The 24,355-nt window shown below is 45.6% G+C and overlaps 1 protein-coding gene across 1 annotated transcript; it reads right to left on the bottom strand.

Annotated features, from left to right (window-relative positions):
* Positions 1–202: 202 nt before the first annotated feature.
* SHCBP1 (SHC binding and spindle associated 1) lies at positions 203–21,711 on the bottom strand. Its single transcript, XM_028740248.2, has 13 exons — positions 21,320–21,711; positions 20,028–20,213; positions 18,410–18,525; positions 17,337–17,548; positions 16,597–16,689; positions 12,747–12,980; positions 11,694–11,862; positions 10,809–10,929; positions 5,717–5,848; positions 3,532–3,650; positions 2,975–3,061; positions 1,852–2,002; positions 203–1,163 (listed from the first exon to the last, which is right to left on the bottom strand). The coding sequence occupies exons 1-13, from the start codon at positions 21,576–21,578 to the stop codon at positions 850–852; spliced, it is 2,193 nt and encodes a 730-aa protein (XP_028596081.2). The 5' UTR covers positions 21,579–21,711; the 3' UTR covers positions 203–849.
* Positions 21,712–24,355: the final 2,644 nt, after the last annotated feature.

The raw sequence follows: 24,355 nt of genomic DNA on the forward strand, positions 1-24,355 counted from the left end.
TCCAAGTTCAAAGATGGAAGATCTTGCCCACACCTTTCCAAGCCTCTCACTCAGGGAAACGTTTTCTGAGTTAACTGAGACTGCCCTGAGAACCACCAGGTCTTTCTTCACCAAAGCACAAGACTACACAGTTTTCTAACACCCGTTAAATCTAAGCACTGCAGTTCTACACCCTAATATATTTTAAGACTGCTCACATGGATCAGCTGTGTAACAGGTAATGTTTATTGAAAGGGACGGACAGAACTCTGTACAAAACAAAGAGGGGGGACAATTTCCTAAATATATTTTTTAAAAAAGGTTTTATTTAAAAACAGCTGAAAATAATAGACCACCACTACTATGTAGGAAGCAAAACACTCTTTTCAGCTGTGGTTAAGAGGTCAACAGTTTTACGGTACTGTGAACAGCCGCCTTCCTCCCGCAGCTGGAGCTTCAAATGTATTTTTTAATAAGGTGTCTTCTATCAGAAATAAATACAGTAAGTGATATGTATGTATGTATGTATGTATGTATGTATGTATATGTATGTATGTGTGTATGTATGTATGTATGTATGTATGTATGTATAGCAAGCAGAAAGAGAGTATATCCATTCAAAAGGTTCCACGAGGAAGTTTTCTTTTGCTCTCAAGTGCTGGGTTCAAAACTCACACCAAGTAGAAATTTCAGTTGTGCAACAGGTGTGCTGCATAGGAGAATAAATACACCGGAATCACATGCAAGCAAGGAATGGAGCCAAATAATTATTATTTTTAAGGGATGGGTGTCAACAGTTTCAGCTACTCTGCAGCAAGCCAGCCGGCAGCCAGGCTATATATTATTCCGATGCCATTCTACTAGGGAAATCTAGTAGAGAAATGTTCCAAAGCTCCCTTTGCCATTTCGCTTGAAGTGGTTGCCCACAATGGACACAAACATCTCCTGAGACATCAGGTTGTCGTCCGCTTCCGTGATGCCCAGGTTGCTCAGCCTCTTCTTACGCAGATGGCTCTTCTTGAGAGATGCGGCGGAAAGTTCGTTGGCGATTTCAGAATTGCCTTCCGTGTGCTCAGAAATGCCTGCCCTTCCACAAGGCTCCCACCCACCACCGACCTGTTGATGTGCATCTTCGCACGCCGGGATGGAGCCGTCGCCCGTGGGATGATGGTCCTTTGCTTGCTCTAAGCCAGAAACAATGACATTAAGTGGAATCCTTACGTACAACTGATTTTATTGACTACCACATCTTAAAAACAGTTTGAAACTTTGAATCCTAACAATAAGACAGGACCTGAAAATGTGTCAAAAAAACAGGGACAAAAGATACATCTTCAGCATCCTCCTGAAAGTGTATAATGAAGGTGCTAAACATACCTCTGTGGGGAGTTCCACAGCTTAGGAGCTGCCACAGAGAAGGGTCCTCGCCCAGGCTGCCACCCCCCAAGGCTCTGTGGGTGGAGGAACCAAGAGAGCCCCCCCTCTGAATGCATCAACCTGGCCAAAGGCAAAGCAGTTCATCATGGGAAGAGCTACTAGCCATCATGGCTATGTCTGCCTCCATGGTTGGAGGCAGCAATGCTCCTGAATGCCAGTTGCTGGAAACCACAGGAGGCCAGAGCTTCTGTGCTCATGGCCAGCTTGCAGGCTTACCATTGGGGTCTCTGGTTGGCCACTGTGAGAACAGGATGCTGGACTGATCCAGCATGGCTCCTCTTATCCTGGGGTTCAGAACAGGCATTATTATTATTATTAATTAATTTATTGAATTTATATATGGCCCTATACCCGCAGGCCTCAGAGCAGTTCACAGGTATCGTTCCCTGCTGTTTCTGGGTGCTCAGATAGAACTACCTTTCATTAACAACTTACCTGGGCCACTTAAGATTGTGCCTCCTGAGCTTTCTGGAGCGCTCTCTTTGACAGTAGGCTTCACCAGGACCACTCCATACCCTTCGTTATTATGTATTACATTGTTCACCATTGTTATCTTGGGAACGTCATAATTTTCATCCAAAAAGTCCTAAAAGCCAAGGGTGAGAGACATGCCCAGTCCAGAAGGTAAGATTGCTAATCTTCTCATTTCATATATTTATTATTAGGAAGTTTATACAGTGGTACCTCGGAAGTCGAACGGAATCCGTTCCGGAAGTCCGTTCGACTTCCAGAATGTTCGGAAACCAAAGCACGGCTTCCAATTGGCTGCAGAAAGCCGTGGAAGCCCCGTTGGACATTCGGGATCCAAGGTACAAGGTACAACTGTACTCTGTTTTCCTCTACTGTGACAATTGTCAAAGCAGTTCCCATAATAATAATAAATGTAGGGTAATCTTTAATAAGAACAAAATCAACAAAACTCAACTATCAGATCAAAGACAGACAACAAGATCAACACCAGAAACTAGAAAGGGAAAAATGGTCAGGGAATCATGTGAAGAAATAAATACATTTTTAACTTCCAGTGGCAGCAGTCAAACAGGGAGGTCACAGGGTAGGTGCCACTACAGAGAAGGCCCTCTTCTAGACCACAGCCAGGTGCTGTGTAATACAATCAGCAGACCCTCCCCATCAGATCACAGTGGACAATAATGACCGCAATGGAGAGACCAAAAGCAGGTTCCAGCATAACACTAAGCCAAGGATGGTGACTTCTTTCCTCCTAGAGTGAGCTAGGATGAGCAAAAAGGGTGCAATTTGGTCACACAGCCTAAGTCATAGTTTATGGCAGGGTTGAGGTGCCCCCCCCCCCAAGGTGTTCTTGGGCTGCATCTTCCCAACAGCCGCAGCCAGCATGGCCAATGGTGGGAACTCCAGATCAGCTGCATCTGAAGAATCACAGGTTCCCCACAGATGATGTGCAGCTTACTGAGACATTCAAACCAATGAGAGATCATGAAACTATGCCCTTCTCTCTGCCCGCACAGCTCTGCCAATCCGATGTTACCAGAAGCATAGGAAGCAGCCCTGCTAACCCCAGTTCTTCTCAGACACTCACTTTTATTAGGATTCCTTCTTTGCAATGGTGTATGCCGTTCCCCATCAACGTACACATGCTGCCTGGATAGATTTCTACACCGGCACCCTGCAATTAAGAGGCGGAGATGTTGCTAATCAATAGGCAATTCTAAGAGGCTGTTGGAGAAATCAATAAGGCCTAGACTCCTGGATAATCGACAAATGAACTTTGCTCTGGTCAACAGTTCAAGTGCGCATGCGGCGAGCAATGGCTGGTGAAGGTGGCGTTTGCATGGTCCGCATTCTGCTCCAACCAGAACAACAAAAAGTTGCTCAAAAGCACTGTCACACGTTGCAAGCGCCACGTAACACCACACAATGCTAGATAAACTGATTTGAAAGGGCAAACCTATTTTATAGTAACTGTTTGTAATCTTCTTGCAATTTCTGTAATTTTCCAGCGTATCCGAGGAAGCGCCTCACGTGTGCTTTTGAAAGAGGAGCAGATTATTAGCCGGCGTCGAACGTATCTGCCGAAGCTGCTTTTGTTTCCTTTTCAATGCGTCTGTCAATCGCAAGAAGAGCATCAATTCCTACCTTAGCACCGTACAAGTCGGAATTTTTCATTAAAAGCTCAGCTGATGTTCGCACCGCCACCCCTGTGGTCTCGCACTGCAACACACAGTTCTCCAGGGTGGTCTTCCCTTGATGGACACCTGGGTGGGAGGGAGAAGAACGCTCTGAGCTGCTGCACCTGTAGCCCAGGTTTAGAAGTGGTTCCTGGTGAACCCCAAGAAACACAAGCAAGGGATTCTAGGGTGTTTGAGTTACGTAAGCCTGGGGAAGCTCAGTGGTAGAGAATCTGCTTTGCATGCAGAAGGTTCCAAGTTCTATGTCCAGCACATCCAGGTAGGTCTGGGAATGTCCCCTGTGTTGAACCCTAGAGCTCTGCCATTCTATATCAAGTATCCTGAGCTAGAGGGACCAGTGGCCTGATTCAGTAGAAGGCAACAGAAGACCCAAGTGTCTTTTGTGCGGGGGAAGGGGGAACCAGGGGTTGGAGGGACAGAGAGGAATATCTTGCAAAAGCATCAAGAACAGAAACTCTTCACAATATAACCTTTGGTTGCTGGTCCACTGCAAAATTGTCACTCATTAGTTCTAGAGTGATGGATTCGTCTTTAGGGGGAACATTTCAGTGGCTTATTTTCAGGACATATTGCCATGCTGGAAGTTGCACCGGGTCTACAATTATTAGCTGCTGGAAACTTTTCCTGCTGAATCGTTTTCTCAAGTGGTTTGTTGTTGTTTTTTGGATTGCATTTTGTGGTTTGAGTTGTCGCTACCCACTTTGGAGAAGTGTCCTATTGAGAGGCAGGTGAAAATCTTCTAAACAAATGAACAATTGTGTATGTGGGGTGAGAAGGTCCTTTGGAAGCAGGGGCAACGCTGGAACTGAACAGGAAGCCTTTGCAGGCCAGATTTGGCCTCTGGACCTCCTATTTTTCTCCTCCCCACCCGCCATTAAGTATTTATTGCGACAGCCAGAATTTTTACAAAAAGTTACTCTTCGTAAGAACATTTTAGGGACGTACAGTTAGTAACTTCTCTCCAGCAGTGGCCCAAGAACCCTCTCTTTTCATGGTGCGTGAATATATTTTCACATGTAGAAGGTGCTGAAATAGTCTTGCTAGCCCATGTAACATTTGTTATTCAAATCTACCTCTCGATGACGAAGTGTTAATTATCACCTGCTCCAGAAGACAGAAGGGCAGAGCCAACAAGATTGTTGTCAAATTCAGATAGGGGTGGAGGGGTGCCAGATTCCCATTATGGAACAAAAATTTAAAAATTAAACTTTTGATATAGAACGATGGGGGCGGGCGGGTAAAGTATCCACGTTATGACACGCCTCTCTGGAACAGACCATCGATCACCAGCCACTAATGAGGTCCCCTCCCCAATGTTTTGGATGTCCACTCCCATCAGCTGCAGCCAGCACAACATCCGCCAGCATGGTTGATGGGAGTCATAGCCCAACACATCTGGAGGGCGAACCACAATGGTGACAGCAGAACTAGGTTATTAATGAAAGCAGAGATGAAAGGTAAGAAGATGAAACTTGAATTAGAACAAACAGGTGATGCTTTGATGCAACAGATACAGGGGGGATGATGTTAGGAATATGATGCTCCTAAGAATTAAACTGGGTCCCTGCCATTAAAAGCTAGGAACATAAAAAGAGCCTGCTGGATCAGGCCAATGGCTCATTGAGTCCAGCATCCTGTTCTCACAGTGGCCAGCCAGATTCCCCAATGGGAAGCCCATGAACAGCACTGCCCTCTGCCCTCCTGTGGTTAACAGGAACTGGTATTCAGAAGCACTCCTCTGCGGAATTACAGATCTGGGCCTCCCCATCCCAAATTCAGATAAGGAGGAAGGGAAAGAACAATAAAAAAACAGATGAAGAATGGGGGTGGTGCCTGGACAATTTGCAAGCCAAGTCATGAGCCTTGCCTGCTGGGTTAAGGCAACCCTCTCCTCTTTGGCAGTGCCACCAAGGCAGAAAAATCTTGGGGTATTTCAATCCCACCATACACGAGTAGTAACAGAAGTCATCCAGGCATGGATCAAGTTGCGGCAATCGTCCTAGACTGTCTATTTCACCTGTTATTAGGGTTGGCACAGCAGAAGAGGGACGGGGCCCAATCCACCACTTAGTTCCTCAGTCTAGGCCAGGGGGTAGCACGCCAAAGCCAGGTGGCAAGCTTAAGGTACTTACTCAAGATGCCCTCCACGGCATCGTGCTGGACCAGCTTCACGCTGGAGATTTTCACGTCCGCGGCGGTGCACTCCACAAAAGCGTCCCCCTTCCCTCGTTTCTCTATCACGATGTCGTCTGGCAAACCGTAGCCTGCGGAGAACGTTTCAGGAGGCAAAAGGAAAGAATAGTTTTGGCAGGTTGCAACAAACCCAGGGACCAGGCAGAGGGCCTTCTCAGTAGTGGCACCCTCCCCTCAGACGTCAAGGAGATAAAGAATTACACAACTTTTAGAAGACACCTGAAGGCAGCCCTGTACCAGGTTTTTAACGATTGATGTTTTTATTATGTTTTTAGATATGCTGTAAGCTGCCCACATTTGGCTGGGGAAACCCAGCCAGATGGGCAGGGTATAAATAATAACATTATCATTATTATCATTATTATTATGACCACCCTGTAGCAGCCACACCACCAGCCAATGTGCTGTAGTGGTTAGAGCATCAGACTAGGGCCTGGGAGACTGGTGTTCAAATCCTGCTCTTGGCCACAAAGCTCAGAGAGTGGCCTCGGTCCAGTAACTAAGTCTCAGCACTAACTTACCTCACTGGGTTTCGTTTTGGAGATAACACAGCAAAGGAGAAGAATCACGTCTACCACCCTGAGCTCCATGGAAAAAAGGTGGGATATACTTGTAACAATAAACCAGCTTTCTTCTTACACACTTCTGCATTTTAGGAGGGACATTCTGCTCAGTTCTATGGCATTTAGTTAAATGACATACACAACAAATGCCCCCCCCCCATTTAATGGCTGCAACGCTGAGTTAACTAAGCTCTCCACAGTCGCTCGCTCTGAAGCACTTAAGAGAAATTTACGAGCATGTAAAAAAAAAATTTATGGCTCGTCACTAGCAAGAACAAACAACAAGGCAAGCGATAATAACGATGCCATTAGAGAGCCATGAGATCTTTCTGGAATTAAAAAGAAAGAAAGTGCAGGAACTCTTGTTCACAAGCCACATCCAGCAAGGAGGAATCTTCTAAAAAGTAGCTCTTTAGCTGTGGTTCTGGGTTGTACTAAATGACCCTTGGAATCCCTTCCAACTCTACAGTTCTCCAACTCTATGAAGAAAGCACTAGGAACCATAGCAAGGCTGAATTCAGACACGGGATTTATTGCAGCATTTTCCCAGTTAGGATGCTGGCACTTCTGTGCTCATTTGTAACATTCCTTTCACACTGCAGGAACTGTTGCATCACAGAACTGTGGGGTTGCTGTTGTTTTTTACTGATATACTGGCAGGTCACCCTAAACACTGGCCATGCCACTACTCCCCCACCCTTTCCACACATGCACACTTCTGTTCCCCCACAATTCACCCACGGAAATGGCCAGGAAGAACCATTTGCTGATATACCACCCCAAATTTTGTCACTTTGCTCCTGGTTCTTTTCTGGGTTAATGGAATTGCAACTGGATTTCTCTCTCTCTCTCTCTTGTAGCAATCTACACGGAAATAAGTGCTAAACTTCCACTAGTTCAACTGTAGTGAAGTATGTGAACGAACCTTCCAACGAGTCTTGGCCTCACCTCTCCTTTCACAGCAAGGAGGAAATTGGGAACACCCACTTTTAACTAAATCACTGTTTCCCTTGAAGTCCAAACTTGGGAAACTGTGGTTTGCTTCAATCTCTAGTCAGCACAAAGCAGCGGCGTTAGCTGCAGAGATAGCTCAGTCGGTAGAGCATGAGACTCTTAAAACTCAGCGCCATGGGTTCGAAACCCACTTTAGAGGCAAGATTCCTGCATTGGCAGGGGGCTGGACTGGATGACCCTCGTGGTCCCTTCCAACTCTACAATTCTAAGTGGCTTCAGCTCCCAGTTTCTTCCCAAGGGGCTTCCCAAGGCTCATTCATGTGGCAGGAACCCACGGTTTCCCATTAAGTGTGAACCGGTACCGTACATCAACATACAGATACAGATACTTTCATTTGACTACAATTTTTGGTGCGGCTGAGAGGAGCATGCGTTGGTGGGCTCACTTTAAAAGTCTTGGGTCAATTTATCAGTAAAGCTACCGCTGCCTTTCCAAAAAGGAGTCCATGCTACCATTAGTATAGAGGCCTAGGGTCACTGGGAGTGTGTGTTAAAGACCCGTCACTATTTCTGTAGCAGGGTCCCCTGCCCTACATTGTCCTAGAGAGCCACCCAATCAGCTTGGAAAGAGAGCTTTTTAGCCGCTGAAAATAAGTTCTCTCACCCTCTGGGCTAACTGGAGCCAATCAGAGCGAAGGAGGCGGAGTCAGCCACCGAGGATCAGCTCTTAGGGTCAGCTCTGGAGAAGTCAGGGGAGAACACAGAGGAGTTGTTCCCAAACCTTCCAAAGCTGAGCACTTGGGAAAACTGGAAACACAAGTTGCTTCCATTTCAAGGGAAGGGAGTGTGCAAGTTCTGTACTGTATGATAGGACTTCAAAAGAAGATATTAGAGCACTCCAGATGATTTGCCCATGTACCTGCACAGGAAATTGCAGGTCTGGGTGCAAGGCAACACATGGAGATCTGCACCGACCGTTGCAATGCATTCCCCATTATTTTGTATAATTACAAGGTTATATAATTCTAGGAAGTATAATATTGGAAGGGATGTAGCCATGACTATCAGGAAAGGACCCTGCCCTTCTGGATTTGCCACTGTACTGCTGCATGTCATGCACCAACAATAACATTCAATGGCTCAAATTGGTCCATACAAACACAAACACACAGACAGACAGACACACACACACACACACACACACACACACAGACAGACAGACACAGAGAGAGAGAGAGAGAGAGACTCCTCCCTTATCATTAACACCCATCCAACATCATTAACAGACCACGTTGCTAAAATGCCACCCAGCGCTTTTATTTTTCACAGCTTCCAAAAAAGGAAAAAGCAGATCTATCAAACGACAAGCAATAAGACTTCCTGGCACTTGTTCAATCAGAAGCGTCGACTCGATGAATAAACTAGATGTCGGCTTTTGTTCCTTAAAAGCTGGTGGCGATGCCTGGTCTAGTACGCTTTAATTTGCTTGCTCACATTCGCCTGACCTCTCTTGATAGGATGCGATTTGTCATAAATACCACCCCGAGTTCCCGAGCCATCTTATTCTCACTCCTACTGATAAAGAAATTTATTGAAAGCCTCTGTCCTGCAGGGGTACCACACACTGGCATGCATATCTATATAAATCAAACATTCGAGAAAGACTGGGAGAAAAAGAAAATCATTGTCATAAAAATAAAAGAAGCAAAAGTTGTTGGGTTTTTTTGTTGTTTTTTTAAAAGGAGGCCGGCAAGAGTGTGGGGGGGGTGGAAAGAGTCTGAACAGCAGGAAATTAAACCCTCGGCTCTTTTTCCACTAAAGACTTTTGACAAGAGAAAGATAGCGACTGCAACATAAGCCCCACAGCAACGTACAGCCTATTATGCTAACAACCGCACAGCAGACCCCAGGTTCTTTTGGCAAACTTAAGGGAGGTGGAGTTGTCCGCAGTGAAGAAAGTCCAGGGAGAGAGTTACATGGCAGAAACGAAAAGGGGTTTGTGTCTGTTTCTCCAAAACAAGACAGAAGCATTTCCAGCACTGCCTGAATGAGCCCTTATATATCCAAGCTCAGTCAGGGAGATCACCTGCAGGAGCAGGAGCATGAGTTGGCAAGGCTCATTTGACAACAAGGAACCAAGCCTTTAGTGCCATCAGTCCAGTCCTGTGGAACTCTCTGCCACTAGAACTTCTGTGCCAACTTTTAAACGCCTACTGAAAACTTTTTTCTATTCCGCCAGGCCTATGCAGGCAATTAAGGATACATCCCTCCACCATGGTTAATTGATGTTTGTTTTTAGTTTTAATTTTATGTTTTTAACACTGTAAACTGTTTTGGTTATTTTAATGACCCAGCGGTATACAAACATTTTTACAAATAAATAAGCGTTTCATTTTGGACCCATATTGCTGGATGAGGGTGGCTAGCTATGGAGATAAGCTTCAGAAGGTCCGGTGCCAGTGAAATATCAGAAGATGAAGGAATAGCAACAGAGCTAAGAGGATTGACTGATCGCCATAGCTTTTATATATACACATTTCTATAGAACACGGGTTTCTTCCTATATTTTATCTATTAAATTTCTATACAGAACAAGGGGACAGGCCCACTGACTTAGCCGGAAAGGGGTGCTGCTCCCTCATACATGCCCCTTCCTCCATGATGTGCAGAATATGTTAGACAGCTACTCCACATAAAGACCTACACATGTGTAAGCCCCACTGTACAGTCTCCTCTCCCACCCCTTTGAGGGCCAATATCTGGCTCACATAAGAAGATCCCGCAGGACAATGGCCCATCTAGTCCAGCATCCTGATCTCACGGTGGCCAACCTGGTGCCTGTGGGAAATCCAGAAGGAGGATTCCAGCACAAGATCCCCCTCCCCTCCTGTGGTTTCCAGCCACTGGTATTCAGAAGCCAACTGTGGAGGTGGAACCAAGCCATCATGGCGCGTAGCCATCAATCGCCCTCTCCTCCTCCATGAATTTGACTAATTGTCTTTTAAAGCCATCTAAGTCGGTGGCACCTCAAAGTGCAAGTAGATAAATAGGTACCATTCCGGTGGGAAGGTAAACGGCGTTTCTGTGCGCTGCTCTGGTTCACCAGAAGCGGCTTAGTCATGCTGGCCACATGACCCGGAAGCTGAACGCCGGCTCCCTCGGCCAATAAAGCAAGATGAACGCCGCAACCGCAGAGTCGGCCGCGATTGGACCCAATGGTCAGGGGTCCCTTTACCTTTAAGTCGGTGGCCATAACTGCCTCCTATGGGACCGAGTTCCACGGTTAAACTATTTACTTCCTTTCCTTTATCTGTCCTGAACCTTCGTTGGATGGCCGCGAGTTTTAGTTTCAGGAAAAAACAAGAAATAATACTTCTCCCAACCCAATTTCTCCTGGGATTGAAGTCCCATATTGGCTGAGGCTGATGGGAGTTGGAGTCAAGGTTCCCCCACTCCTGGTTTCAGAGAGAAGAAGGAAAACCCACCAAGACGTTTAACAAACACAAGCTCTAACCTTCAAGTTCAATGCTGTCGGCGACGCACAAGGTGCCCTCCACAAGGTAGTGACCAGGGCAAACCACGATCCTGTCTCCAGCATAGCAGGCGTTCATAGCAGACAGCGGGTCGCTGTGGAACTGAGGAAGAGGAAAGAGATACCATCAAAAGCAATGTTCAGATGCTGGGAGAGGACTCAGACCTTCTCTCCATTCCAGGTCTTCACAGTTTTAGAGGACATGTGCCCAGGACGTTGTGGCAGTGGTGGGAAAGCTTTGGCCACTCAGATGATGTGGAACTCCAACTCCCACCATTTCCAATTGGAAGGGCCAAGGACAATGGGAGGGGTAGTCCAGCAAAAGCTGGAAGGCCACATCAAGGTTCTCTCCACCAACCTATTACCAGGGAAAATCACATGAAAATGGGAAGATGCCTAACCAAGTCAACACCATGCTCCAAGCCTTCACCAACCTGGTGGCCTTGAGATGTTGTTGATGGATTACAGCTCCCATCAGCCATGCTGGCCAGGAATGATGGGAGTTGTAGTCTAGGAACATTGGCAGCTACCTAAAGACTCTGTCTCTTTCCAGAAATTTTAATTCTGCAATAAATAATGTTAATTCATGGATGGGCAGCCTACAGCACGCAGTCACCGCTTCCAACTGCAACTTCCCTGTATGTCAAGAAAGCGCTGCTTCCCTACAGCAAAGTTTTCAGCCTGGATAGCTCAGTTGGTTAGAGCACGATGCAGATAATGCCACAGTTGCAGGTTCAATCCCCATATGGGGTTGCATATTCCTGCACTGAATGATCCTCAGGGTCCCTTCCAACTCTACAATTCTATGATTCTGTGATCCAGGCAAACAACAACAACAACATACCAAACAACCCTGGACCACCGTACCTGTATTTCCATTTCTTCATTACAGGACTCTGGAGAAAATTTGTCCCTGAGCAGACACTGCAGCAGGCTTGACATCATGGTGGCAGACACAATATGGGTGATGGTGGCGCCCGAGGGGCGCGCTCCCCTCGCCTGGAGGCGAGCGTGCTTCTGGTAGCCAAACACATACCTGCAAGAAAGAGAGAATATTCCTCAAGCACGTTCAGTTCCTAGATGGACATTACAGACAAATGAATAATTGTACAGAATGTATTTTCTCTTGTAAAAATAGAGGACACACACCCCACACAAAAATCAGGGTCAGGACTATAGTATGTGGGGGAAGGTAGAGTTCAGGATTAACCCATGGGTAGCCTAGGTGAGGCACTACAATTCCCATCAGACAACAATGGCACCATGAGAACATAAGAAGAACCTGCGGGATCAGGCCAAAGGGGGTCCTTCTAGTCCAGCATCCTGTTCTCATAGTTGCCGACCAGATGCCTGGATTTGCAGGATTTGAGCACAAGGGCACGGTCTCCACTTGTGGCTTCCAGCAACTGGGATTGAGAAACATGACAGCCTCTGATTGTGGAGGCGGAGCATAGCCATCACGGCAAGCGGCCACTGCAAGCCTTATTCTCCATGAATTTATCTAATCCGTTTTAGACCTGGGGGGGGGGGGGACTCCCACTCTCAAGCAGTTACTTGTTCTTGGAGGAATGTGGCCATTATACCAGTATCCCACCAGAATGGAAGACAGTGTGGGAAAGAAAGGGTTAAGCCCCCTCCCCATGGTCCTGATAGCTTACCCAACCCACCCTCACACACAAGCTATTTTTAAAAAATGGGGGGACAGATTAAACATGCGATCACATGTTTAAAATACTGTCTGTCTTGTTCCCAAGACTGGGCAAAGCCACCCAGATTAATCTATGGTTGGACTGAATCCAGAAAGAAAAGATCTTCCAAGATCCCAAATGCAACCCTGGTCACTAAGCCCTACTGTTTTGTTGTTATTTTTTTATTCAAAAGGCAAAAAAAAAAAATTCAATTAAAATGAAAATGCATTACCTCAAAAGAGGGTTTTCAATCAGCTTTAACTTTTGTTTCAGGTGCTCTATCCTGTTGTAGAGTTTCATCCCTTCCACCACAGAGACGTTCTCTGCTTCCGTGTCGGAATCGCTACTTGCGAGGCTGTTCCTGAGGACTAGAAACCTGCGGTAGAGCTCTTCACACTGGGAGAGGAGGCTGTGGTAGTCCGCCACCAACGCGGAAGGGACACGATCTTCAGCAATGTCATAGTACCTGGAATTCAAAATTAGGATGTCATTGACTAAGGGAAGAGGCCCAAGAATCAAACATTGCAGGAAGGAAGCCAGAATAAATAAATTCCAGGAGGAACAGCTAGGGTAGTCTGCTTGAAGGGGGGGGGGGACTACAACCCAGAGTCTAGTAGCACCTTAGAATCATAAAAATCTAGGGTTGGAAGGGACACCCAAGGCTCATCTAGTCCAACCCTCTGCAATGCAGAAATCACAGCTAATGAATCCCTGACAGGTGGCTGCCAGGGAACTGCCATCGGCTCAGAGGCAAGAAATAGAAGGGCAGTTGTGTTACAGGAAAGCCCCACCTCTAGTGGAGAAGAGGTGCAAGGACCAGAGGATGCTAGTAAGAGCCTTAACGCCGCTCCTGAGCAAGTCGGAGAGGAGGGAAGCTCGCCTTTGCCCATCCTGCGCAGTAGCCTGAGGAGCAGGGAGGGGTGGAAACGGTTGGGAGTAACGAAACTTTTATGTTGGGGGAGGTCCAAAAAAAAGACCACTCCCGGATTCTGCTAGCGATTGAGCCAGACATGAACTTATGACGCTCTTCACTGTAAATAGTTTGCACCAAAATAAAGCCTGTAAAAGACAGCTTGGAGTCCTGCCTGGTTACTCTCGAGCAACCGCAACAGCCATCTGACAGTGGCCATCCAACCCCTGTTTAAAAATCTCCAGGGATGGATTGCTCACCGCCTGCCAAGGGAGGCTGCTCCATGGCCGAACAGCTCTTACAGTCAGAAAGTTCTTCCTCATGCTCAGTCAGGCTCTCCTTTCTTGTCATTTGAATTCACTGGTTCGGATTCTGCCCTCCAGAGCAGAGGAAAACAAGCTTCCTCCATCTTCCACATGACAGCCCTTCAGATACCTGAAGAGGGCTATCATATCACCACTCACTCTTCTCCAGGCTAAATATACCCAGCTGCCTCAGCCGTTCTTCTTAAGGCTGGGTTCATAATATGATACAACAAAACACCACCACCGCAAACTGGCTTATAAATATAAAACCAAATTTGCTAGAATAATAGCTAGAATAAAAACCAAATTTGCTAGAATAATAGCTAGAATAGAGTTAGACTTGTAACCATTCAAGCAACAAACATGCTAAGGTGCCATGTGCCAAACAAAGACTGGAGATACAGTTGTATATTTATTTACTCCATGTTTACAGTATCTCCGGGCTTTGTCTTGCACATGGCACCTTAGCATGTTTGTTGTTTGAATGGTTACAAGTCTAACTCTATTCTAGCTATTATTCTAGTAAATATGGTTTTACAGTGGTACCTCGGGTTACATACGCTTCAGGTTACATACGCTTCAGGTTACAGACTCCGCTAACCCAGAAATAGTGCTTCAGGATAAGAACTTTGCTTCAGGATGAGAACAGAAATTGTGCTCTGGCGGCACAGCGGCAGCAGGAGGCCCCATTAACTAAAGTGGTGCTTCAGGTTAAGAACAGTTTCGAGTTAAGAACAGACCTCCAGAACGAATTAAGTACTTAACCCGAGGTACCACTGTATACTTATAAGCCAGTTTGTGGTGGTGTTGTTTTGTTGTATTATTATTACTGTCACCACATTTGATACTTTGGGTTCGTAATATGACCTGCGATACTTTGGAGCCAGTGTGATGTAGTGGTTAGAGTTGCTGGACTAGGACCTGGGAGACCAGGGTTCAGAACTCCTCCTCTGCTACAAACATCACTGGGTGACCTTGGGCCGGTCACCAATCCTCACAGCCTAACATACCTCACAGGGTTGTTGTGAGGGTGAAATGGAGAGGTCTATGCCACTTTGAGATCGGGGGGAGGGGGGGGAGGTGCACCAGAAACGGAACAGTAAAATCTTTCCGAGCAAAAGAGAGTTGTGAAGCAAGAAGCATGTGGGGAAGTGGATAATTTTTAAGATGGACTTAGCAAAAAAAAAAAAAAAGAGGGGGTAGAAAGGGGATACAACCCTGTTTTAAATCTATCATACAACCCTGGGCCACTGAAGGGAAACTCAGAATGCCCAATTTTATTTTAATTTGGACATAACTCCTCAAAGCGCCTCTTCTTGCCTATAAAATCCTACTGTTGGTGTTATAGCACCACCTAGAGGTAAAGTGACCCCATGCATGGGATATATTTTAGAAAACACCCCTAAAACTATCCCCAAGATTCCTTTTCATTCCATAGCAATGTTTTCAGAACTAAAGTGGAGGGGTCAGGGAGTTGTGTGTTTACGTTTTGAGGCAGCCAAAGCCACAGAATGGCTCAGAAGCTTAGACAGTCCATGATGCAATTTGAGACAGCTTGCTAACTGTGCTATCTGACTAAGGAACGTGAGAGTCTGACCCAAATCACCCCGATTTGCCTTGTCATTTGGGGTACACACAAAACCAATGTGCAGCCCTAGTATACAGCCATCATGACTAGTATATAGTCATCAACAGCATTTTCCTCCACCAATCTGTCTGGTGCCAATTTAAAGTCATCTCTAAGTGTTGCAGCAGTGAATTACAGCAAGACGAATGCCTCGCAAGACGGAAAACCCGCTAGACGAAAGGGTTTTCTGTTTCTGAGTTGCTTCGCAAGACGATTTTCCCTATGGGCTTGCTTCACAAGACGAAACGTCTTGCTAGTCTTGCGATTTTTTTTCGCTCCCCCCCCCCCTTTTTCTAAGCCGCTAAGCCACTAATAGCCTTTTAGCAGCTTAGCCGCTAATCCTTTAATAGCCGCTAAGACGCTAAACCGCTAATAGCGCTAATCCGCTTAGCCGCTAATAGGGTTGCTTCACAAGATGAAAAAACCGCTAGACGAAGAGAATCGTGGAACGGATTCTTTTCGTCTTGCGAGGCACCACTGTACATAGTCCAACTAAGCACTGGCCAAAGTATTTCTTCTTACATGTCCTGTAAGCTTCTCCTATTCACCTTCATTGGGTGGTCCCAGGCCCCAGTATTGTGCTGACGTTTCTTCAGAAGAAGAAGAAGAAGAGTTTGGATTTGATATCCCGCCTTTCACTCCCTTTAAGGAGTCTCAAAGCGGCTAACATTCTCCTTTCCCTTCCTCCCCCACAACAAACACTCTGTGAGGTGAGTGAGGCTGAGAGACTTCAAAGAAGTGTGACTGGCCCAAGGTCACCCAGCAGCTGCATGTGGAGGAGCGGAGACGCAAACCCGGTTCCCCAGATTACGTGACTACCGCTCTTAACCACTACACCACACTGGCTCTCCAGAGCTCGCTCTCCAGTTAACCTCTCAACTCAATTCTCCATCTCTTCAAGCCTCGCCTCATTCTCCACGTACACTTCCTAGGTGTTCCTCCTCTGCGCCCTTTTCTTGCCTCTTAACCCCACATGCTTCTTGGGACCTTTCCAGTTCTCCATCCTCGCCAACAAGGTTTCACACTCAGTCAAGCTGACAACTTCCCCTTCCCTCACAGGAGCTGCACTGCAAGCGGGTTTGTTGCCCAAGTAACTGAGCATTCCCAGCCAGGACACCAACTCTGTGGGAAGATTCACTGCCACCAGCACATTTGCAATACAACATAACTCCTTTGGAGTTGGGAGTGGAAGCTGTTTAGTCAACTCCCAAGCTCAGAAATGTTTTCAAGAGGGACTTACAGCCTGAGCCGAGGTTCAACACATCTGCCAAAATAATCGAAGTCGTCGTCGTCCTCTTCATCCCAGCTCCGCCAGAGGTGCTTGTAGAAAAACCTTCAAAATCAAAAAGGGGGAAATGTTAAGGGTGTCAAGGAAGAGACTGCTGGATCAAGACAGTGGCCCATCTAGCCCCGTATCCTGTTCTCACAGTGGCCAACCAGATGCCTATGGGAAAGCAGGACAAAAATACTTCTTGGTTTCCAGCAACTGGCATTCAGAAGCATTGCTGCCTCTGACCATGGAGGCAGGGCATAGCCATCTTGGCTAGCAGCCTTTGGAAGAACTTTATTCCATAAATTTGCCCAATCCTCTTTTAAAGCCATCCAATGCCACATCCTCCTGTGGCATTGAGTTCCACAGTTTAATAACAACAACAACAACAATTTATTATTTATACCCCACCCAACAACAACAATAATAATAATAATAATTTATTATTTATACCCCGCCCATCTGGCTGGGCTTCCCCAGCCACTCTGGGCAGCTTCCAACAAAATATTAAAATACAGTAATGCATGAAAAGGTGCTTTCTTTTGCCTGTCCTGAATCTTCCAACATTCAGCTTCATTAGATGTCCATGAGTTCTAGCATTACGAGAGAGAAAACTTCTCTCTCTCTCTTTCATAAATGTCTATCATGTTGGGTCTAGGCCAAGCCATGGGCAAGCGGGTCCCCAGCATAGGCAGGCCACATAATCTTACCTGACGTGCTCGACTGCCAGTGCGGTGTGGTCAAATTCCCCCGACTCGTCAAAGACAACCCACAACTCCCGCAACAGCAGCCGCTGCCCCTTCACTTCTAAAAGCTCCTGGATACACTCCTGAGTGAAGGCATCGCCCCCGCGAGTCTCACACAGGAAAGGGTCACAGAGGTGCACCACCGCCTTCAGAGCAGAGTAATCCACATCAACAACCTGTTGTGTTAAAAAGAGAGGCAAGAAGAGGCACCTTCATGGTCTGCGCAGCGCCATCTGGGGGCAGGAGGATGGCTTCAAGGACCCTCCAAAAAAACTCAATGTAATAATAGTATTAATAATACTATTAATTAATAACAAGCAGCTTGTTTTCTGCTGCTCCGAAGGAGGGTAGGACTCAAATCACTGGATTCAAGTTACGAGAATTCCGACTAAACATTCGGAAGGAATTTTGGACGCTGAGATCTGCTTTTGGTAGTGGAACGGACACCCTCAGAAAGTGGACTCTCTTTTGTTGGAGGTTTCCAAACAGAGACTGGGTGGCCACCTGTCCGGGATGCTTTAGCTGCAACTCATGTGCTGAAATGGGATGGACTTGAGGACCCCAGAGCAACTCCACAATTCTATGATTCTAATACCTCGTCCTTCACCATAACATCCCAGGGCGGATTACAACAATTAAAACACCCTGTTAAAAACAGTAGCTCCCAACAGGGGTGGTATTGCCAACTGGGGGTGCTAAGAGGCAAGGGGACTGCAGGGCGATGCTGGAGGTATTGGTATATAATTGTTAACAAATGTAATTTTCTATATGGAAAAAATATTATTTAAAGAGAGACTGTGAAAAGCTGGTACCACTGGATCAAAATCATCAATGGTGCTGAATTAATTAAATGAAACAGTTTTCACCGGATTTTGACGTGCAAGTAATAGTGTTTTGAATTTTTATTTTGTTATTATATTGCACATTGGGTCATGCAACGAAAGCAATCCCCCTAGAACAAGGCGAGCATCTAAACACACAGCTCTTGTCAATGGTTCACGTGGAACCAAGCCTCTGGGCTGCCCAGCTGCACTTACTTCAACCAGGACCTCAAACACACTGGTGCGCCACACCGCCTGCCACCCGGACGGCTCAAGGACCTTCTCCAAATACGATGCTGTGAATTCTTGGACCTCTGAGGCTTTGCAGTCAGCTGGAAATCAAATTGGGGGGGGGGGAGATTACACACATCCACGCATCAGAAAAGACACAGGCTGAATGCATTTGTGAGCAGAGCAGACAGAAAACAAATGAAAAGGAGTCACCCGGAAACTGCAATTAATCCAGAATGCGGCAGCTAGACTGGTGGCTTGGAGTGGCCACCGGGACCACATAACACCGGTCCAGAGAGATCTGCATTAGCTCCCAGTATGTTTCCGAGCACAATTCAAAGTGTTGGTGCTGACCTTTAAAGCCCTAAACAGCCTTGGTCCTGTATACCTGAAGGAGCGTCTCCACCCCCATCATTCAGCCCAGACACTGAGATCCAGTGCCTTCTGGTGGTTCCCTCATTGCGAGAAGTGAGGTTACAGGGAACCAGACAGAGGGCCTTCTCGGTAGTGGTGCTCGCCCTGTGGAACACCCTCCCTTCAGATGTGAAGGAAATAAGCAGCTATCCTATCTTTAAAAGACATCTGAAGGCAGCCCTGTTTAGGGAAGTTTTTAATATTTAATGCTGTATTGTTTTTAACACTCGATTGGGAGCCGCCCAGAGTGGCTGGGGAAACTCAGCCAGATGGCCGGGGTATAAATAAATTATTATTATTATTATTATTATTATTATTATTATTATTATTATTATTTATTGTTATTACTATTACTACTACTACTACTACTTTATGTGAGCACTTTCAATGCACAAAGAGATACAATGAGAACTGCTCAATTGTTACTGGGCAACATTAAGGAAGCCAACAGGCCAGGGTTAAGGAACCCAAGGCATTGCAAGTGCTGTAGGACTCCAGCTCCCATCTTCCCTGACCACTGGCCATGCTGGCTTGGGCAGAGCAGGGTTGGAGACAATGAAATATGGAGAAGCTGCAAGTCCCCAACCCCCTTTCACTAGCTGCAAGAATTTGAGCAGCACAGACCTTGCGGAAACTAGGAGGGGCTCACAATCTGCTGCAAACCCACAGAAATACCTCCTAGGAGGCTTGCAACAATGGGCTATAGTTTCCATTTGGGCAGAGAGAAGATAAGAGGTTGGAATCTACTGGTGAATCACTGGGTGATTTGCAGCTCAGAAATGGTACCTGAATCCCAGCAGGATTTTAAAGGGGGGAAAGGCTCAGCAGGTAGAATCCCTGGCCTGTAGTTAACTCAGACGCAGGTTTGAACTTGCAGCTTAATGGTGATATTAATCTGTGCTGAAATGGCAATAAACAGAATTCAACCCCCGCACAACCCTCATTTTAAAACAGACTCGCTGTTGTTCTGCCTGGCTTTATTGACCATCCCGATGTAATGTTTCAGCTGCTGCCGTTTTAACTCATCAGTTTTCATGCTTATACTTTATTGGTCATTCTGTAAGCCACCTTGTGAAGGTTTGCACCTGAAACAGGCAAGGTGTAAATAAATTGACAAATACAGAAACCATAAATAAATCTGGAACCCCGATATCAAGAGCACAGCCTTGGAAACCAAGAGGCTACTCACCCAACATGTAGTCCTGGTAGGTCTTAAACCGCTCATAGAACAGGAGGTTGTTTGTCTGGAAAGTGTCTGGGAAGAGGGCATTCCTCTCTGGCACAAGCCTTTGCAAAGAGGTCCCTGGCTTGCCATGACTCCCATAATCGCTGCAGCTGCTGCATTCACTATCGCTTTCTCCGCCTTTGCCCTCGTCTTAGACCAGAGAGAGAGAAAAATCATACATCCAACTGATTTATTCTTCAACACATCAGATGAAGCCTTTTTTTAAAAAAAACATGCTACTTAAATATTTTGCAGTTCCATATAGAAAAATTGTGATGCATTAAACACTGGTCGCTTTTAGCACACCCATAATGTCTTTCTACTAAAGTGCAAGGCCTAATTCCCAGGTAGGGACCCAGCTGTGCTCCAGATGTTGCTGGGTTGCTGATTTTAAGGCCTTGTTGGCTTCATATGGGAAGAAGTATTCCTTCAGGTTCAGAGGTCCCAGTGTAAGGACATATGAAGAGCCCTGGCTGGATCAGGCCAGTGGCCCATCTAGTCCAGCATCCTGTTCTCACAGTGGCCACAATGGGAAGCCTGCAAGCTGGCCAGGAGCACAGGGACACTCTGCCCTCCTGCAACTCCCAGCCACTAGTATTCAGAGGCATGACCGTGGGGGGTGGGGTAGAAGATAACAATTATAGCTAGCAATAGCCTTCTTCATAAATATGTCCAATCCCCTTTTAAAACTATCAAAGTTTTAAAGCAAGCACCACATTTTAACCACGTGCTTAACTACAGTGGTACCTCTGGTTACGTACTTAATTTGTTCTGGAGGTCTGTTCTTAACCTGAAACTGTTCTTAACCTGAACCACCACTTTAGCTAATGGGGCCTCCTGCCGCGCTGCCACTGCACGATTTCTGTTCTCATCCTGAAGCAAAGTTCTTAACCCAAGGTAATATTTCTGGGTTAGCGGAGTCTGTAACCTGAAGTGCATGTAACCTGAAGCGTATGTAACCCGAGGTACCCCTGTATTGTAGTAGAACAAAAATATTAACAAGATACTTAATCCTACTCATAGAATGGATTGTGTTTCAAACAAATGTAATCTGAATCCTGGAAAACTTTTCATAGAGGGAGTGGCATAAACTTATAGTTACACTGTGATCCATATTGTACTTTTGTAATACAGCGTAGTTTGGAAAACAAAAACCCCAATGTGAGTAATCAGTTATAGGATTTAAAACAAGTACGCAATAATGAGATTTGTTAAAGGAGGCAGAAGGTAAACAAACAAACAAACCACTTGTTTACCTAGTTTAAGGTTTTCTGGTTCTTCCTGTGGCTCAGAAATGCTGGCATTTGGCGCGGGCTCCAGGGACTCCTCTCCCCGTCCATCACGCCCTTCTTCCGTTTCTCCTGCTTCCGTCTCCCGTATCACAGCGCCCTTCGCCGTCTCGCCTGGTCCGTTCTCATTCGCTTCCTCCCCTCTCGCTGGGGCATCCGAGGCCTCTGTCTCCATCACTGCTTCTTCCATCGGCGGCGTCAACGATTCGGGCGCCGGATCAGCCATCGTCCCCCTCCTCCTTCAACCCGGCCCGGGTCCCCGCAACTTCAACCCTCAACGACAGCGCCAAGCGGCCAAACAAGCCTTTCCTTGTAAATTTCAAACCTTCCCGGGCAATGAGCTCACCGTCTTCCTCTGCGTAACGGCGCGGGAGAGCTCGGATTGGCAGAAAGGGGAGACTCGGAACGTCGCGGGAGCCAATCGGTGCGCTGGCAGCGGGGAAGTTGTGGAACGTTGAGACTTCAGGGCGGTGTCCCAGCGTTCGAAGTGGGCGGGGAAAAGGAAGTAATGGAAGGTTGAGAAGAAAAGTGCAGAGAGACAGCTCTGAAATCTCTCTTAAGCAGGGCCGGATTTCAGTTTGATGAGGCCCTCAGCTAATGAATGTAATGGGGCGCTTTATATGTCCAGCTGTCCTTTGTCAACAACAAATTGTCGCTGTTTTTTGTGTTGCATATATGCTATATGGTAATTTATGGACCTAATAGGTATCTAAAGCCATTTGTATATAACAAAATATGTATTTTATCAAAGTAATTGTTGAACCGAAATACAATTAAGAAGAAGTATATTAATAGTGAAATAATTATTAAGCTCTAGCTTAAAATGATGTAGGCTTTATTTTATTTGTTTTTTATCTTATATTTTGGAAATGTACATCCAGGGTATTTTCCCTTTAATTTTTGGGGGGCCCTAAGCTATAGCTTGTTTAGCTTATTCGTAAATCCAGCACTGCTCTTAAGACATAGGAATCTTGAGTAAAGATATCCCTAAAGACAAAATCAATATATTTTTATACGCAACAACAGCAGCAAGAATACTGATAGCCAGCCACTGGAAAGAAAATAATAACCCAACAAAAAGAGAATGGTTAAGTAAACTACAGTGCTGCCTCGCAAAACGAAATTAATTCGTTCCGCGAGTTTTTTCGTCTTGCGAAGCACGGTTTCGGGAAAGTTTTGGAAAAGCTTCAAAAATCACCAAAGTCTTCAAAAACCTCAAAAAAGGCTACCACACCGCGTGCTATGAGTTGCTCCTCGAAGTCAAGTCGCAACTGTATTAACGGTATTAAGAAAAAGGAAACAAACTTGCAAGAGGTTTCCGTCTTGCGAAGCAACTCAAAAAACCAAAAACCGTTTCGTCTTGCGAGTTTTTTGTCTTGCGAGGCATTCGTCTTGCGAGGTACCACTGTAGTGAGTACCTGGAGTTAGCTAAATTGACAGACTTAATAAGGCAAAAACCCAAAACTATGGTACAGAAACAGTGGGATTGTTTAAATGAATATTTACATAAACAGGGCTCAACCACGAAAATTTGGTTGTGTTTAGATTAACCTTGTGAGGACTATAAAGAATACGAAGATTTAATGGATTAGGGAAGAACTTAAGGGAAGGAAGTGAAGAACAGAGTTAAGGTGAACTAGATAATAAAAGTGGTTTAGGCGGTGGAAGTCTTTTAAAATATTTTAACTAAGATTTGTATTTTGTAAAGTGTGTAAGTACAAATTTGGTATTGTTTATGGAAAGTATTTTTTCTTCCTTTTTTCTTTATCTTTTTCTATAGTCTTTGTTTGTCAAATATGTAAACAATTATGTGTATATGGATATGTTTGAAATTTGATTTGATATTCTTGTATTATTCAATAAAATTTTCAAAAAAAAATTTTTTTAATTAAAAGACATACGTTTTTCAGTGGCTTCTAGCCGCAATGTCTCTACTACCTCTGCTTTGAGCAGCAGTATGTGCCTCCGAATCCCAATTGCTGAGAATTACAAGTGGGGAGAGTTGCTGTTGCGCTCAGGTTCCGCTTGCGGGATTCCCAAATGGGCAACTGGTTGGTCATTGGGGAGACAGGATGGTGGTTTAGATTGGTGCAACAGCAGAGCTCTCCTATGTCCAGCCAAACAGGGAGCAGGGTTGGGTACAACAATATGAATACACACACGCGCAAAGTGAAACATAAGACAATGCAATAAGTAGAATGCAATACAATGTTGGGAGTATATTGTTTATGTATAGTGTTTCTGTTATTGTTTCGTTTGTGTCATTTTATTTCGATATATATAGGAAAACATATAGAGAGTGTATATGTGTGCGCAAAAGAGAGAGAGAGAAACTCTCTTTGAACAGAGCGTGAAACTCTTAATCTGAAGGTTTGAGCCCCATGTTGGGCAAAAGATTCCTGTATTGTTGGGGGTTGGACTAGATGACCATCAGGGTCCCTTCCAACTGTACAATTCTATGATACTCTGTGATACAACAGGACTTACTTCTAAGCAAGTTTTATTTAAACCATTTCAATACTGCCCAGGCCACAGGCCTGCCCTTCTTCTCCCCGCACACCTATTCTCAGATTTTTTGTTTTGTTTTTTTAATTCCTTTACCACTCTTTCCTTCTTTCACTCTCTTCCAGATTGTGCAAAGTTTCCTCTTTCCTTCCAGCTCCTTTTGTCTCATGCTTTTACAATTGTGAGCCCAAAAGGAGGAGAAGGATTTCTATAGGGTAAGTGCTTCAAAGTGGGGACTTCATCTGTGGTAAATCACAAATGGGACCCGCACAGGTACCACTGTGTGTGTGTGTGTGTGTGTGTGTGTATTTTTATAAACTTCTATCATGTCAGCTCTTACTCACCTGCTCTCTAAACTAAAAAATCCCCAACACTGCAACCTTCAGTCATAGTCACTTCATCTCTTTGATCACTTTGCTTACCCTTTTCTTAACTTTTTCCCACTCTACATTTATACTATTCTGAGGCGAGCCAATCAGAACTGTACGCAGTATTCCA

This window comes from Podarcis muralis, chromosome 7, assembly GCF_964188315.1.
Source record: "Podarcis muralis chromosome 7, rPodMur119.hap1.1, whole genome shotgun sequence".
In the NCBI taxonomy this organism is placed as follows: Eukaryota; Metazoa; Chordata; class Lepidosauria; order Squamata; family Lacertidae; genus Podarcis; species Podarcis muralis.